At 40.4% G+C, this 15,465-nt stretch overlaps 1 protein-coding gene across 1 annotated transcript in view; it reads right to left on the bottom strand.

The window, feature by feature from the left end:
• The window catches only part of LOC122527486 (neural cell adhesion molecule 2-like), a 154,885-nt gene that overhangs the window by 37,036 nt on the left and 102,384 nt on the right, over nt 1-15,465 (bottom strand). The window contains exon 9 of the mRNA XM_043651725.1: nt 1,646-1,805. Coding sequence (XP_043507660.1) covers nt 1,646-1,805 — 160 coding nt within the window. The remainder of the gene's footprint in view (nt 1-1,645; nt 1,806-15,465) is intronic.

Here is a 15,465-nt window from a genome sequence, read left to right as displayed (position 1 = left end):
CACCGTGTTTTGGCGCATCCATACTCGATGCGGGTTTGTCGATCGCCGGAACCTGTGCTTTTACGATTTCTTGCCGATTTTAACTGCGACTCGAGTGGCTGAAAGTATCGGATAAATGGCATTTCGCGCGAATCACTTGGAATACCGCGCGAGCATATATCCTGGTAGTATCACGAAACAAGCCAGTCACGATTTAAGTTGCCGCCGTTTGGTTAACGTGGTATGTACCACGTGAACGCGACACGTCTGGCCAACATCCATGTCATATCGACGTCGATAGGTCAGGCGTGCGGCGATATGTCACGCGTGTGTATCGGTACCGTGGACCACCGTTGATCGTTTCCGATCCGGTGCACAGGTGTCGAGCGAACGATCGCCTTCGACGCCTTGGCGCACGATCGGAGTTGGGGGCGAAGTTTGGAGAAGAAATATTTTAAACGCTATTTTCGATCCCCGATGATTCACGGTACTTTCTCGTGGGTATAAAACAGTCGAAACCAGGAAATATCGGTCCTCGAGTTTATAATTTCGACGATATTGTTCGTTTACTCGCGAGGTAGATTCAGTTCAAGATATTTGCGATCCAAATTAGGAAACCATTAGTAGATTAAATCGCTGATACCACGATACTTTGGAAATATTTGTTTGTAATCAGTCAAAATTACAATCCTGCAACTCAAATTTTTGAAACTGTTTTTAATCTCTTGCGCTGGACACGCACGTCGACAATATTTTGTCCCAAAATTGTAATATTTTCTCAGTTTTAAAGTATATTCAAGTAGAATAAACTAGACAGAACAAATAATAAATTTAGTACTTCTCAATAATTTCTACCCAGTGATATCATACCGACGAGTTCAAAAAGAGAGCGACGAATTACTGTATACGGTTTGGTCGCTCGTTATGGTCCGCAATCAGTTGCCAGGGCAAGTGGTTAAAATTGTGAACACGTCTCCTATGTACGAAGATGTTTTCTTAACTGATCTAGCATCCAGATATATTCTGTAAAGTAAATCTCGCTTTTTTGAACGACGAAACGTGTTCGTAATTCTCTTTTCTCGACTATAATCACCCATGGTAGTTGAACGAGTTAGCTCGTTCGATCACAACCGATCGAGAAAACGCGTTAGCGCGAGAGGGAGAGAGAGAGAAAGAAAAAAAAGAAGAACGCGACTCCATCGCGTCCTTTAAATCCATCGCGACATGTTCAATCTGTACGTCGCGGACCCGGGGATAAATGGAAAGTGTGCCGTCGCTCGAGGTCGCGCTGCGGTTGGCAGTTTACTTGGCGTAAACCTGGGAATTGGATATCAAAAATGTAGCTGGAACTAAGTACGATTGAAATATTCAGCGCAAGAGTAAGGGAGGGAGGCAGACGGGATGGGAGGAATTCGGGGCTGGCTGTTTTCGGGGTAAACAGACGAAAAGCGAATACAAGTGAATCATATCCGCGCGAGAACGCGGTGTTCGTGCTTGTCTCTGAATAGCGGCTTCGTTACCAGAGTGCCATGGAATATCCTCGATTAAGTCCGCTCGATTAAAATAAAGTACGCTTCGAGGCGGATCTCTCTCTCTCTCTCTCTCTCTCTCTCTCTCTCTCTCTCTCCATCTCTCTTATCTCGTGACGAGCCGCGGAGATACTCACACTTGACGCGAAAATGAAGAGGCTCGCTCCGTGTTTCGTTCAGGTCATTCGTTGCGGCGCACACATACTTGCCGGCGCTGCTCCTAGTCACGCTCTGAAGCACCAGGCTCTGATTCGACCAGATTATCCTGGCCGACGTGTTGTGCGCCAGTATCTGGTTCTGGAAACAAGAAATTTCGTTTTAAATAGAAAGCAGCTCTGACTCGCGTTGGGGACGCGTGTTTGAAACTGTGTGTTGGTGTACGTCTTGTATGTTTGTATGTACGTGCGCGATCGATAGGGATTACGCGACGTCGCGACGTTCGTTTATTTCAACAAACGAAAGAAAATGGCCCTCCTATTGTTTCTATTTCTTTTGTTCGTTTTCTTTCTGTTTTTTAGTTTTTCTTTCCTTTTTGTTCTGTTCTTTCAGAAAGGAGAACACTTCTTACAGTGAATAGGCATCTGTCTGCATCGGCTTGGCAGCTCGACTTTCGATCCATTTCTTTTCCCGTTCGTGCTCGGACTAACGCCAGATTTCGAATCGCGATCTCGTTTCTCGTTACGTGGTTCGCCCCCGTAGCGATAAATTAGAGATAAACATGCACCGAACCGCACCATCGTGCAAGTCTTCCTCGCGATTGCATTGTCGGTCGTGTTATCATCTATCAGCACCTTTTTCCACTCGACGCGAATCGTCTGCGAATTTTTAGAAGCGATTACGTTCTTCAAGGGCAGACTGAAACGATTGGCGAGGGACTATTTCATTAAATATGCGAGGTTCAATAAGAAAATAAATAGAAATAAATAGTTCAATAAAGAATATAAATAATATAATTGACATACCTATTGTAGAATCAAGGGATGCAAGTGACGCTTCGAAATTCAGATGCGTCAAAAAAGTTTTACGTAGTCCCCATGAAAGTTATACTCGATGCATGAGGTGCAATAGAGTAAAGAGCACAGACACAAATTTCCAACCAAGTTCATCTTTTGATTTATAAGTTATTGAGAAATATATATAAAATTATAAAATATATATATATATAAAATTGTCACACTTGTATCCCTTTGGCACCAATTAAATTCATTTTGTGGAAAGAAGCGTAAAACATCATTAATGTTAACGTATTTTATTACGAACATCAATACTAATTTAAGATATTATTCAAACTACGTTGAGTTTGTGTTCTCTCGTCGGATTCGTACAAATCTTCGAGGACAATTCTGCATCCATCTCAAATCGATGAACAAAATAACTGAGGCGTGCTTTAATTGCACCCTAAGTAGAACAAAAATCCAACAGCTTGTAAATTCACAATGTCCGAAAGAGAAGCTTTAATGAACCAAAGAGATTTCAATGTTTCCCTTGTTACGAAGTTCGGGTTATTGAGAAAGACGCCGAAGGTGTAAACCGGATAAATCTTTTACCATTGCGAGCACGTTATTCGGACGAAAGAGAGTCGAGGATGGAAACGTGCCCCGATAACTTTTACGATCGGGGACGTTGCACACCGGCCCTTGTGTTTGTTACAAATTTATACGTCTCGACCGTTGCTGCAACCAGGAAAGAAACCAAGAGATGAGAAAGAATAAAAAAAAAAGGAAAGAAATAAGCAACATTTCCTGTTGTTAATCTACGCGAGCTGCCGTGTCGCTCGATATACACCGGTGGACGAATAATAACGCAGTATTCTTTAGCACCCCTGAAATCCTTTGACTTTGTATTCCTTTGTGGGGATTGACAACGAAAGCGACGACGAAAGAGGACGGAAGTCCGCAGCCTGACGGCTTATCAACCGTCGAGGGTAGCTAAGAATGATACAGGCGGTGCACTTAGTTGTTTAATCAAACCGGATGAAAAGAGCGCTAGTTTCGTTATCTTTTGTACCGGTTTCCTCTTTTGTTCCGGCTAACGAGGAGACAAAACGAATGCATTTGATTCAGGGATTTTTACCTTCTCCCGGCGAGAAAATTAACATGACGAGCGGCGAGCAGAATGACGAAGAAGAAGAAGAAGAAAAAGGAGAAGAAAAAAAAAGACGTTCGACCTGACGCCTCGTCGACGTCGTGCTGGGAACGAGATAAAGGTGCAATTTTCTCTATGCGTCGGTGTCTCGACAGAGATTCTGTCGACTGGACGAAACATGCTTCTGCTTCTCTACGATCGACAGTGATTTTCAACTTTTTCTTCATTGTACGATATGTTTGTTCTCGCAGGGGGGCCACAGGCCTTTGGGGAGTGACGACCCCACGTACCCGAGTTGATCCTACCCAGGTCGAAGTGTGCAACAACTTCATTGGGAAGCAGACTTGTCTGCGACAGATAGCACCAGTACGGCCTTGATCTTTGGTACCAAGGGAATTGACGCGTGTGATCCGAGGGGGGGGGGGGGTTCAATTGGGGTTGAACTCTGAGGGATAGTGGCAAGAGTTTTTATTCGACGAATGGTAGGATGGTTGGGATCGGAGAGGTCCAGCCTCCACCAAGGGAGCAAGTGCTGTTTGGTAGTTTCTGAGTTCGGTTGATCTCGATCCCGCGTCCACAGGAGTCGTGTATGTTGGACTTTGGTCGGCACGTAAAACCATTTCGACGTTATTAGTATAAATAGGATAGCTTGTAAGATATTCCACGTTAACAGTTTACAACAAACATAAGTAGTGGACGTACATACATGTACGTCTTGAGTAGAGATTTAATCCACATTTTAGACAGTAGACAGATATACACAGATATTCATCTCGAGTGATTATTAATATATAACGAGAATAAATATAAATATTCTAGTAGCAAAAAAGGAATCAATTCTATTTAATTGATTTATTAGTTTGTATCAAAATTAATTGTCTGATTACTCGATTAAAATCTTATTATTCGAAATATCGATGCAATGTCACATGTCCAAGTATCTTTTTCGGAAATGACGCGCGTGAAAATGTGATACATACAAAAATGTATTATATAATTTATTACGAGTAATGAGAATTGTTATTTTTTTGTTTTTTTTTTTGTTTTTATTTCTAGTAAAGTGTTTCCAAGTTTGTTTCGTTGGAGCTAGTTGTTCGAACATGTACGTATCTAAGGGAAAGAGGGCAGACTATAGTCAGACATGCTCGACCACTCACGCATGTACTACGTGTGTACTACTTATCTGCACCTTGTAGCGGAGCGAGCGTCTTTTCAAACTACACGACGCCTGGTTTAATTAGGCCAGTTTGCGACTGAGTTTCGTTATATCCTATTTCGTTGTTGTTTGCCCGGCGCGGAACAAAATGAAGAACGAAGCAAACGTAGCACTCTGTTATTGCAGAGCTGTCTGCAAGTTGCAAGCCAACTCGGTTTCGTCGTCGTGTGTTGGCCGTATTCCCCTTCCCGAATCATTTCGAATGACTGTCTTTGTTTCAAGTAATAGATTTAATATCTTCGATAAACGATCGTCGACTGAACTCGTCGACCATCAAATGAATATACTGTCGCTCAAAATTTCGGAGTATTTCATTTTTCGAATGAAATAAACTTTTTATATAAAACTACAGTATTGTAATTATAACGTGGATTTTTAATTAAAGTTTCAGCACTCTACATTTAATATTGTCGAAAGTGAAGTCTCGGATTGATATTTTCACTCTTCTGTTAGTTGATTTTTCTTTTCCAATTATTGCGTTCTACGAATATTGCAAAAACTTTTATTACTATACTAAATTGTGGATATTTATCCAAATATAAAAATAGTTTAGGTTTAGTTAAATTAAATGTTTTATATAATTCAGTCTAGTGCCGTTATATTCGTCTTTGCATTATCGTTCTAAAGAGATACGTGATTATAGCCGTATTCGATTATTTTTACAATTTCTTGATTGACTTTTCATAATACTTTAATCTCACTTTCATTGTAGTCGACGAAACGGAAATTGACGAAACTTACAAGACGAGAAGACACGCACGCACATCGACAAAACCTCTGTTATTTATTTATTTCCTTTAAACAAACGATATTTCTTCTTAAATTTCTCTTTTTCTCCTCTTCCTCTCATTTTCCAAATGAAACAAGAAAGTTTTCAAACGATAAATTATGCACATCGATAGGTTCTTCCTCAATCGATAGATTCTTCCTCAAACAGGAAATGTTCTATCATCTCGTAGAAAAAAGAAAAATAAAATATTTTTAACCGAGTCAAAAATGATCCAAGGGGCGCAGCAGAGTTAACCAAATCGACGAGAATCGACACGCCTAGAACTTCCTCCGGGATGTTTCGGGCTCGTTTCGGTGGATCGCGTTTCAATTAGCCTTGACGGTGAAAGGACGATCGCGAACGGATCGGGGAACGGGGTTTCGCAATCGTCGAACGCGCCAGTGGAACAGGCAGGGGTTAGAACCAACAAGTAGGTAAAACCGGGACACGGCTTACTAGCCGAGGACCGTGCCAAATGCACCCGCGCCTGTTTAATCGGACGAGAGACGGTCCTTCGATCTCGTTCTTTGTCTTTCGCCCGAGTCCTCTTCTCCCTCGCTTAAATTCCCTATCGTCGTATGCTGCTCGTCTTCGTTTTTCCCCTCTCTCTCTCTCTCTCTGCTTCCCCTCTCGTCTTCTTCGGTTCTTTCTTACACCCTGGAGGGAGGAGTAGTCTCTCTTTTCTTTCATCCCCCACTACCAAACGGAGGGAATCCGTTCGCCGAAGATAATTCGAAATCGATTCGAAACGAGGCCATTTGAATCTCGGGGAAGGTGCCGCAGACCGTCAGAACAGATCAAGATTTCTTTCTCCTTCCGTTCCAAGGTTCTTCTTTTCCGCCTCGCCACGAGCTTGTTCCCCTTTCTTTCTCTCTTTTTTCCTTTCTTTCCAACCTCGTCGCTCCTTCTTTGGCTTTGTTCAATTGTTTTATAATCTCGGCTCGCGAGAGGAGATTTTCTCTCTCTCTCTCTTTCGATTTTCTGAACTGATCGTCAGGATAGGTTTCGCATCATCGACGGACGAGCACTTAATTATCGAACGATCGATCGGATCGGCGGCGCGCCCTGCCGATTCGTCGATGACGATCTTCGGCGATCTTCTTAAAAACCGAAACCAAGGGGAGTCCTAAAGTGGAGTTTAATATGAAAGGGGGTTAATCGGACGGAAGATCTTTGAGGACGATCGATAAGCTGGACTGAGTCCGAGGGATTGAGAATGTGTAATGTCGACTGCGATCGAGTCGCATTGTAATCTATGCAACTCTGCTCCCGCTGACCCAACGGGCTGTTTCAGAGTCCGGCTAAGGAGCTTTATCTCGTTTAGCATAGGTTAAGCCTCGGTTAAGGCCGGGGGTTTACCTTCGATTTACTAGCCAGTCAAGACTCGTTAAACGTTATACTTCGTTAAGGGGACTAGAAAAATTTATGAGCGATACCAGCGAGCTTTTTTTTTTGTTATATTCATCCGCGCGTTCATGTGTGTATTATGAGGCACTTTTCATATTTGCGAGTATTTTTCGAATATTTAAAAGAAGGGAATGCACAAGTGACGATCACATTAAATTATTTTATTATTTATGCACAGATTTAAAAAATGGGGTGCAGTGACGTTGCCGATTTACAACGTTATCAAAAATACTACTGAGAAAATGATTGTAAATTAAGAAATATGTGAATAGCTGAAGGTGATGTTGAATGAAAGCTGGACGCTATTATTCAGAATCAAGTGCAAAATAATTTAAGGTGATTAGGTTAGGTGGCGTACATTTTGTATATAATACAACGACTTCTATTTATAAATTTTGCAAGCTTAATGCTAGGCTTCTCTTCTTATCGCTCGACTCGTTATTTTCCTTTCGCTAAATTATACACTTACGACATAAATTAAATCGACATATATTAAATTATACATTCGCGTAATTATGATAAGATCGTAATACGAGGCGAACAAAGTGTGAATTTTTCTCCTTTAAATATACAAAATACACAAATATGCAAAGTCTTGTGCGGTCTCGCCTATTAGTGTCTTGTTGCATTATTACCGTAACTTGCAGTTTTCTTGTTTGGGAAAGAACGGTCGTTAATTTATAAACTGCCATTAGGAATTCTTTCGTTTATCGCGATACGAAAGACGACAGAAACTTGGAGGTGAAGTTAAAGTTTACTACTTGATGTAATTGGAGTGCAACGGAAGCTCACGTTCAGATAAGTGAATTCAACTGGCAAGGGTTTATTTAATCTAGCAGAATCTAAAATTTCATTCGAATAAACGAATGAAGTTCATATGCACCAAGTCTCACTGTACACTTAAACTAGCTTGCTTCTGAAATAAACAACAGCGAATAATCGTTCGGTAAGAGATTGTTCTTCAAAAATTTCGATCGAATCAACACGAATTTTCAATTATCTAACAACCGTTTCAATCAAGGTAATTTATGACATATAAGATGTAGTTTATACTTCGTTCAAATATATTTGAAATATACTCGACAAATGTTAATTAGTATTTTAATTGATTTGGTGCTCTTCTCTATGAAAGAAACCGGTCGTCAATTCATTATAAACCGTCGTTGAAGATTATTTCATTTATCGTGACGCGATGGTAGTGAAACTAGGGGTAAAAGTCAACGACCGTTGCCGATTCTCGGATCGATACATCGATAACCGTCTCGTCGAAGTCGCATATTACGTGCCGTTCCGCTTTGAGAAAGCATCTGCAAACTCTGACGTTTCTATCCGAGTCCCTGGCTGCTACATACGTTCGCTTCCTACTCGTTTTCTCTCCAGCTGGGACTCCCGCGGACCTTCCGACGTTTTCTCTCGTGTTTTCCCTTGTCATTCCACCGCGCCGGGGGAGACCGAACCCCGAACGACTAGGTACCGTCGCGTCGTTCCGTGTAGCCCAGCCAGTTCGAGAGCTTTCGTTTGTCTTTTATCGTCAGCCAGCCAATTCCAACGAACGTTAGTAGTAGCCTGGCTATCGTGCACCACCCCAGCCACCTACCCACCCCCGCGTTTCCTTTCGTTTCGCTATTTCTTGTGCGTACTGTCCTAAGCTAGTTTATATTGCATCACGTCGCTCTAAGCGAAAAAAAAAAAGGAAAACAAGGAGAAAAAAGAGAGCGCAATCACGAGTCTCGGTCTCTTTGCGACTCGTTACAATTACGACCAGGACGAAATTTTGTACACCCACGTTCAAAGCTGTAAATTCCGATCTTTGACATCTGTATCTGATCGATATCGTTATACAGAGTGAGCTAATCATCATGGAGATATGAAAAAATTTTGTTAACAAAAGTTATTCAGCACAGGATAAAATTTTGTACACTCGAGTTCAAAGCTGCACTGAAACGTAATCAGTGATAAATTCCAATCGGTAGAAAATCGGCATCTATGTCTGATCGATATCGTTATACAGGGTGGGATAATCATTTTGTATATCTCTGTTGATCTTGGAGATATAAATATATTTTGTTAATAGAAATTATATATATATATAGAGAGAGAAAACCATAATATGGCAGTAATGATCTTTTTGTGAATAGAGGAGCTTTGGAGATTTCAAGATCAGTTTTTTAAATTTTCAACTCAGCTCGACATTGTTCATAGAAAAAGACATCTTTTATAACTCGAGTTAAATTTCGAGAAACTTTTAGTTCAAGAGATAGCTTTAGCTTTAATTCTTGAAATTTTGTCGTATGAAAGATGAAGAAAGACAGAGGCGATATTCTCATGTTTAGACTGTCTTTGTTTTTTGTGCATTGATTTTATAAAATTGAAGTTAAAAATTTTATATAATTAAAGTTACAATAAAATAATAATTTTTCGACGTACATAAGTTAATATTGTTCAATTTTTTTAATGCTATATTTTATATAATACTATTCCATTATTAAATTCCGTTAAATTCCGATCAAGAGTATCCAAGCGAATCCAACGTTGGAACGACAATTATCCTATTCAGCATTTCAGTAACTATAAAAAAATCGATGTAGAACGAAGCAATGCAATTTTTTTCATTGCAATTATCCTACACCGTTCGATTGCATTTGTTATTACGTTATTATCTTTGCTCCAGTCTCGCGATAGCAGCAGGGACTTAAAACTGGTATGATATTGATGTCGGTATTACGCCAACAAATCTACATATATTGAAACCGATGTAAGTATGTATTATTGAAAATCGAAATAAATATCGGCAACTCTCATAAAGATGAAACTGTAATACAAAAATACCGGCATAACATTATATTCTTGTACTCGTACAAGATGATCTTCTCATTGAAGATCTCGAGAGTATTAATAATAGATTAAAGTAATAAATTTAAGTAGTAGCACGTAGATATTTAATAAGTCAATAACTTTCAAAAATTTCTTTCCGCAGTCGTTACTAGCTCGATCATCAATCGATCGTCGATTTCGAGAACAAATCTCGCCTTATCGCTAAATTATGTCACAGGTCGAAAACAAAGAGCTCTCGACTTTAATCGGAGCCAAATTAAACTGGTAGTTTAAACTAACTATAAATATCTCGATCGTGTAATGTCACGAATCGTTGATAACGCCGGAATAATGTGAAAATTTTTGCTTCAACTACTGTTCTTGGCTATTTTGTGTATTCAGTGGCTAACGACGGCACAAACTTATATACAACCAAATCCAGAATTTCCTTTCTCCAAGAGTCGCTTAAAAGACACAGATTACTTGAATTATTATACGATTTGATAATTTGAATTTATTTGAATTATCATCGCTTGAGTTATAATAATTTATGTGTAGAACGCTTTGATACGTGTCAAAGGCCGGGTGTGTTGCGGTTGTTGCAGCGTTAATAGCTAGTTGTTCATGCGTGTCTTAATACACGTCCGAAACCACCAGACCTCTGGCAGGCAGTTGCGCGTTCCTCTTCCAGCTGCTGGAAAAACAGACAGATTGGGAAGAGGCCAATTTCGAGATTGCGCCCCGTAGCCGGAGATTGGCTAGCTGATGGGCAAAACTCGGATAACGACGCGTCTCGATCGACCGACCGGCGTACCTCGTTTCGCATGCTCTAGACAGCATGCATAATGAGTTCGTAAACGCGCGAGCGTTAATTAGAACGCCTTAAGGATCGCGTCGCCAGACTCCTCTGGTTCGCCGTTATTAATTCGATTTTCCTGTACCTACGGTTCCCACGAAAACGGAGCTCTGTGGTCCTTTGATCCCTCGCCCTGGATCACCTACGCCTAACGTTTTCCTTCTTCTAATCAGATTTCTCTTCATAGGCAAACGAGGACCGGGATCCAACTTTCACCGTTAAATCCATTCTCCCGCGTACGTGGGTGTATCCCATCGACGGCTAACTTGTTTAACCCTTTTCTCCAAGTCTCGGTTGCTCTTCTCTCCTCGCCAGAGGAGTATCAAACGACTCGCTACGCGAACGTAACAAATTTACATTTTCACGTCGCTTTTACGAGACTTTGAACGACGCCAGGTCTAGATCAGAATATAAGAATGATCGATTGTGATTTTTCGCAGAGATTAGATACATTTTTAGAGATTCGTAAAATATATGTATATATAAACAAACGTTTGCGTTTCTTTATTAAATTTTCGTTTCTTCTGTTACAAACTTTTAACACTGGAACTGGATTTTTTGTAGGAATTTGGCAAACTTTTTGGACGCATTTTTAGAGATTCGAGGGATTTTTCGAAAAGACATACATACGTGGAATATTTCCGATTTTCATGGTGAGCGTTAAAATGAAAATATAGAATAATTTTTTTTCGTGCGACTAGATTACGAATTTTTTAGCATTTATGGGGAATCTGAAAGTGCAAATGCACACAGAATGCACGTGATAGCCAAGAATACAAGTGTGGCATTTATTATGGTATTTATAGTAAGTAAAATAAATTTTTTGTCTACGTAAAGTAGAACTCCGATACGAATCTGTCGATGGGCAATTAATCATATAATTAAAATTCACTTAAAATTAGAGAAATATTCTTTTCATTATCTGTGATTTTTCGCTCGCGCTCTGCAATAGAAGCTCCTGTTTAAATAATCAGATTTAACTGGCAAGGATTTATTCAAACGAGGATAGAATTTCGCTCGGATAGATGAAGTTTTCGACATTAGAATTCTCCATATTAAATTAGGGTTAATTCTAGATTACAAACGGAACGACTGATTAACGAAGTTGTTATAGAGCCCAAATTTATTTACAGCATCATCTCCGGGAAAATTTCATTTCACGTTCATTTTTACACCTACTTCCTGTTCGATTATTCAGTTCGGCTCAGTCTGAAATTAGCTCAATTCAAGTGTACTTGACAGATTGTTCCAGATTGTCCGCAATCAAAAACCAGGTTTTATTTAATCTTCTCAGCAAGTCTCAATTCCCGTTGAAATCCGAATTATGTAGAACAATGCGATTAACTCCCATCTTTCCGGTTGTCTGATTTACTTAGATCCGATTGTTTATCTTCATCGTGGTTAGTCCCGTTAAACTTTACTTTCTCGAGTGCGACAAAGATCTCTTTAAAATTGTCATTATTAGCCATTCTTAAACAATCATTTTAAAATGTTAAAATTCTTTCTCTTCGACGTTCTTTCACTCTTATCATAGAATATCGCGATTACTCTCGAAGGAACTGACACGTTTTACATAAATGTGAGAGCTCCTGACGAGATAAAAATTTCATACGAAACGAAGGAGACTTCGTAAATCCGAATGACGAATTTAACAGCGACGAAATTAACCGAGACGCTTTTTTTGTCCGATCCGTTCGCGAATGTGGGTTACGGTTAAGCAGAAATGATCCGTTCGGGAATGGTATCGATATTATCCGGAAGCTGGAGGAAGACGAGGTGGAGGGTGGAGGAGGTCAGTACCCGGCGATGCGCTGAAACTTTCCGTTTGAACCTGACAAGAGCCGAGCCGGGCAAGTGTGCTGCCGCGGTTTTATGCAACGGGTCTAGCCGCAGGAAGAGACAGTTGGAACGGAGCCCAAAAGCCCGGAGCTTCATTTTGAGAATATTCGGAATCCGGTATAAGGGTGGAATTACTCGTAGCACGTGGTACATACAACCATCCTCGGGCACAATGGGCCAACGGCATTGTCTCGCACGTCGCCGTTACATAAAGTAGGTGTTAACCGTCCTTTCGTACACGCTCTCTCGTGATATTCCGTACACGCATCCTTTCAAGGTTAGCCGATGGAACCGCGGCTAGAAAATGGAAAACGGATAAATCTCGTGCTCCTCATCCCCCCCCCCTCCGTTCCGTCCAAAGATCGACCGATATCGACTCGTTCGTGCAGTGAGCGTAGGTACGTTTTATTTAACACGTTTCGACGATAGACGACGTTTTTCCAATTATGGTAGAGTTAACGGCAATTAAATTCGTCTAGTAAATGATATAGCAAGTTTCACCACGATTTTTGTTAAAACTCGTGTCATGACACGTGTATACGTCATCCGGGTTATATCGAGCCATCTTTTCATCATAGTAACCATGTGGATTATGTCGTACTGTCGTATTGTAAGTTTATAGCGTGGTTATTTGTATATTTTTTTATTTTTATGTGACGTTAAATTACACGTATGCATGTACGTCATCTGTTTTATCCAGTATAGTAACCATGGTTGATGCACCATGTGCACGATATCATATTCTAAGTTTATAGTATAGTTATTTGTATATATTTTTTATGTTTATGTGACGTTAAATTTTCGCAATTTTATGCAACGGTCAGTATAGGATGACTTCTTTTCGGTTGTCATTCAAGAATTGTTCGATCATGCTGGTTTCAGTCAATGACCGAGATATTGGTTACGACTGTTGAATAAACGTTAATGTATTCATAGATGAATAATTCTATATAGTCCAGACGTTCACCGGTTTATATTGCATCGCGCGACTTTCGTCGAAATGAAGATATCTTCGTTTCCGATTTCTCGACACGAAACGTGAAACTTCATTCAGTAATTATGGACTCGTGTTACATTTCAATACAAGTGCAAGATAAAAATATCCGTGCATTAAAAATTATATTCATTTGCCACACACGTACAATGTATAACTTACACGTGATGAACGGGTGCCTTTAATCTTTCATCTAATACAGCGTGCATGAAGAAATGCGACGAAAACGTAGATCTGCCATCTTTTGTCGCGCATCCAGCGACCATAACCCCAAGATCACGCCACGTCCCCTTTCTTTTCCTTTCCAATCTCCGGCCAGAGCTTGGACCACTTAGATCTCACGCTGTTCTTTCTGTAGCGATGTTACAGTCACTCGTAGCGTCTAGACGAGCGAGATGGTATCGACGACACCCGATTACGAAGGAATTCTTCCGTCGGTGAATCGTCTCGTGTCGTCCGGGGACAACGCGGAAACCGTCGAATATCTGGCTCGTTCAATCTAGCCGCCGAAGCTGCCCTCCCCCTTGGTTCCTCCTTACCTATCTCGCAAGATCCATCGAATTTCTTCTCGCATTTCGATCCTAAAAAACGGGCTTCTCGTTTCCGGTTTCGTGGGAGATACGTTCGTTCCTCCGGGCCGATCCGAAAGCTCGGTTGCTGGAATTCTTCAGTGAGAATTCGAGCGAGATCGCGATTCCGGGGTTCTTCTTCTTCTACCAGTTCGTCGTTCCCTTCTCTTTCCAGAGGGGAGGAAAAGAAAAAAAAAGGAAAGAAAAAAGACGAAGCGGTTCAAGTAGGTAGGGAAGAAAGGAGGTTAGAGGCAGGCGTTCATTCCGGTCAGACGGCGCACTGATTCCTTGAAAAATTGCCAACAACTCGTGGCCGTGCTTCCTTCCTTCCTTCCTTCCTTCCTTCCTTCCTTCCTTCCTTCCTTCCTTCTTTCTTTCTTTCTCCTTCTCGCCCTTTCTCCACTTTGCCCTTGCGCTCGTTATTTTCGTCTCGTACTTTTCTTCATTTTCCTCCCGTGCCTAAAGGCTCAGTGAAATTCATTTCGTCTTCGCGTTTTTTTCTTTTTATCCTGGATACGTGCAACCTGGCCATCGATCGTTCGCCAGTGTGTTTTTTTTTTTTATGTTGAACGATCAGTACGATGTTTGCTATTATTATTTATCGTTTAACAAACCTGGACCTTTTCATTGGTACTGCGTCGCATTTATATTTTGTTGAATTTCCTTCGTATTTTTGTGTACGTTTAATATCATTATTTATTGTTTAACGGAGAGAAAACGCTATATTACTTTGATTTTTCGTTTTTAGTTCATGCGAAAAATAAATAGGCTTGTGCTAGGAATGTCTGTAGTCTTTTTTTTTTTGTAATGAGTTTCACTGGGGTATAGAAAATAAAACGATACAGATAATTTTGCAATTGACAATTTCGACTTGGAAAGAAAAGCTGAAAGGCCCCGTTGGTAGGGGACCAAATAACTGGCTGCTATTTGTATTTTAATTGTAAATTTAAAAATTAGTGCGTAAACTAATTTTTAACTAGTTTAATGTAACTAAATAATTTAACTAATTTAATTAATTTCATTAATCAATTTAACTAGTTTGTAAATTCGTGAAATCTCAAGAATGTACAAGAATGTTCGCTCGCGATCAGAAAAGTTTAAAAAAAAAAAAATCTGCGAAATCGCAGATTGTGTTTTCAAGATAAAAAGACTGTAGATATAAAAGAAATGTCGAGTTCATGTATTCGATCTCGTCTTAGAAGTTTCATCTAGACGCTCTCTGTTTCGTCAAAGACAGGGAATAACGAAGAACAAAGTCGGCATTGTCGACTCGTTACAAAGTATTGTAAACTCGTATTGTGGCGCATGTGCGCTAAAACTCTCGATTGTCCAGTTTTCGTTCCATCCATCGTGGGATCGCGATTCGGAAATTCAGTTGTCGTCCGGTTGACGAAGACGCGGGGGGGGG

Source organism: Frieseomelitta varia, unplaced genomic scaffold (genome assembly GCF_011392965.1).
Source record: "Frieseomelitta varia isolate USP_RPSP 00005682 unplaced genomic scaffold, Fvar_1.2 scaffold_221, whole genome shotgun sequence".
Classification (NCBI taxonomy): domain Eukaryota; kingdom Metazoa; phylum Arthropoda; class Insecta; order Hymenoptera; family Apidae; genus Frieseomelitta; species Frieseomelitta varia.
The sequence above is the reverse complement of the archived record's forward strand: the minus strand, read 5'-3'. Positions and strand labels throughout refer to the sequence as shown.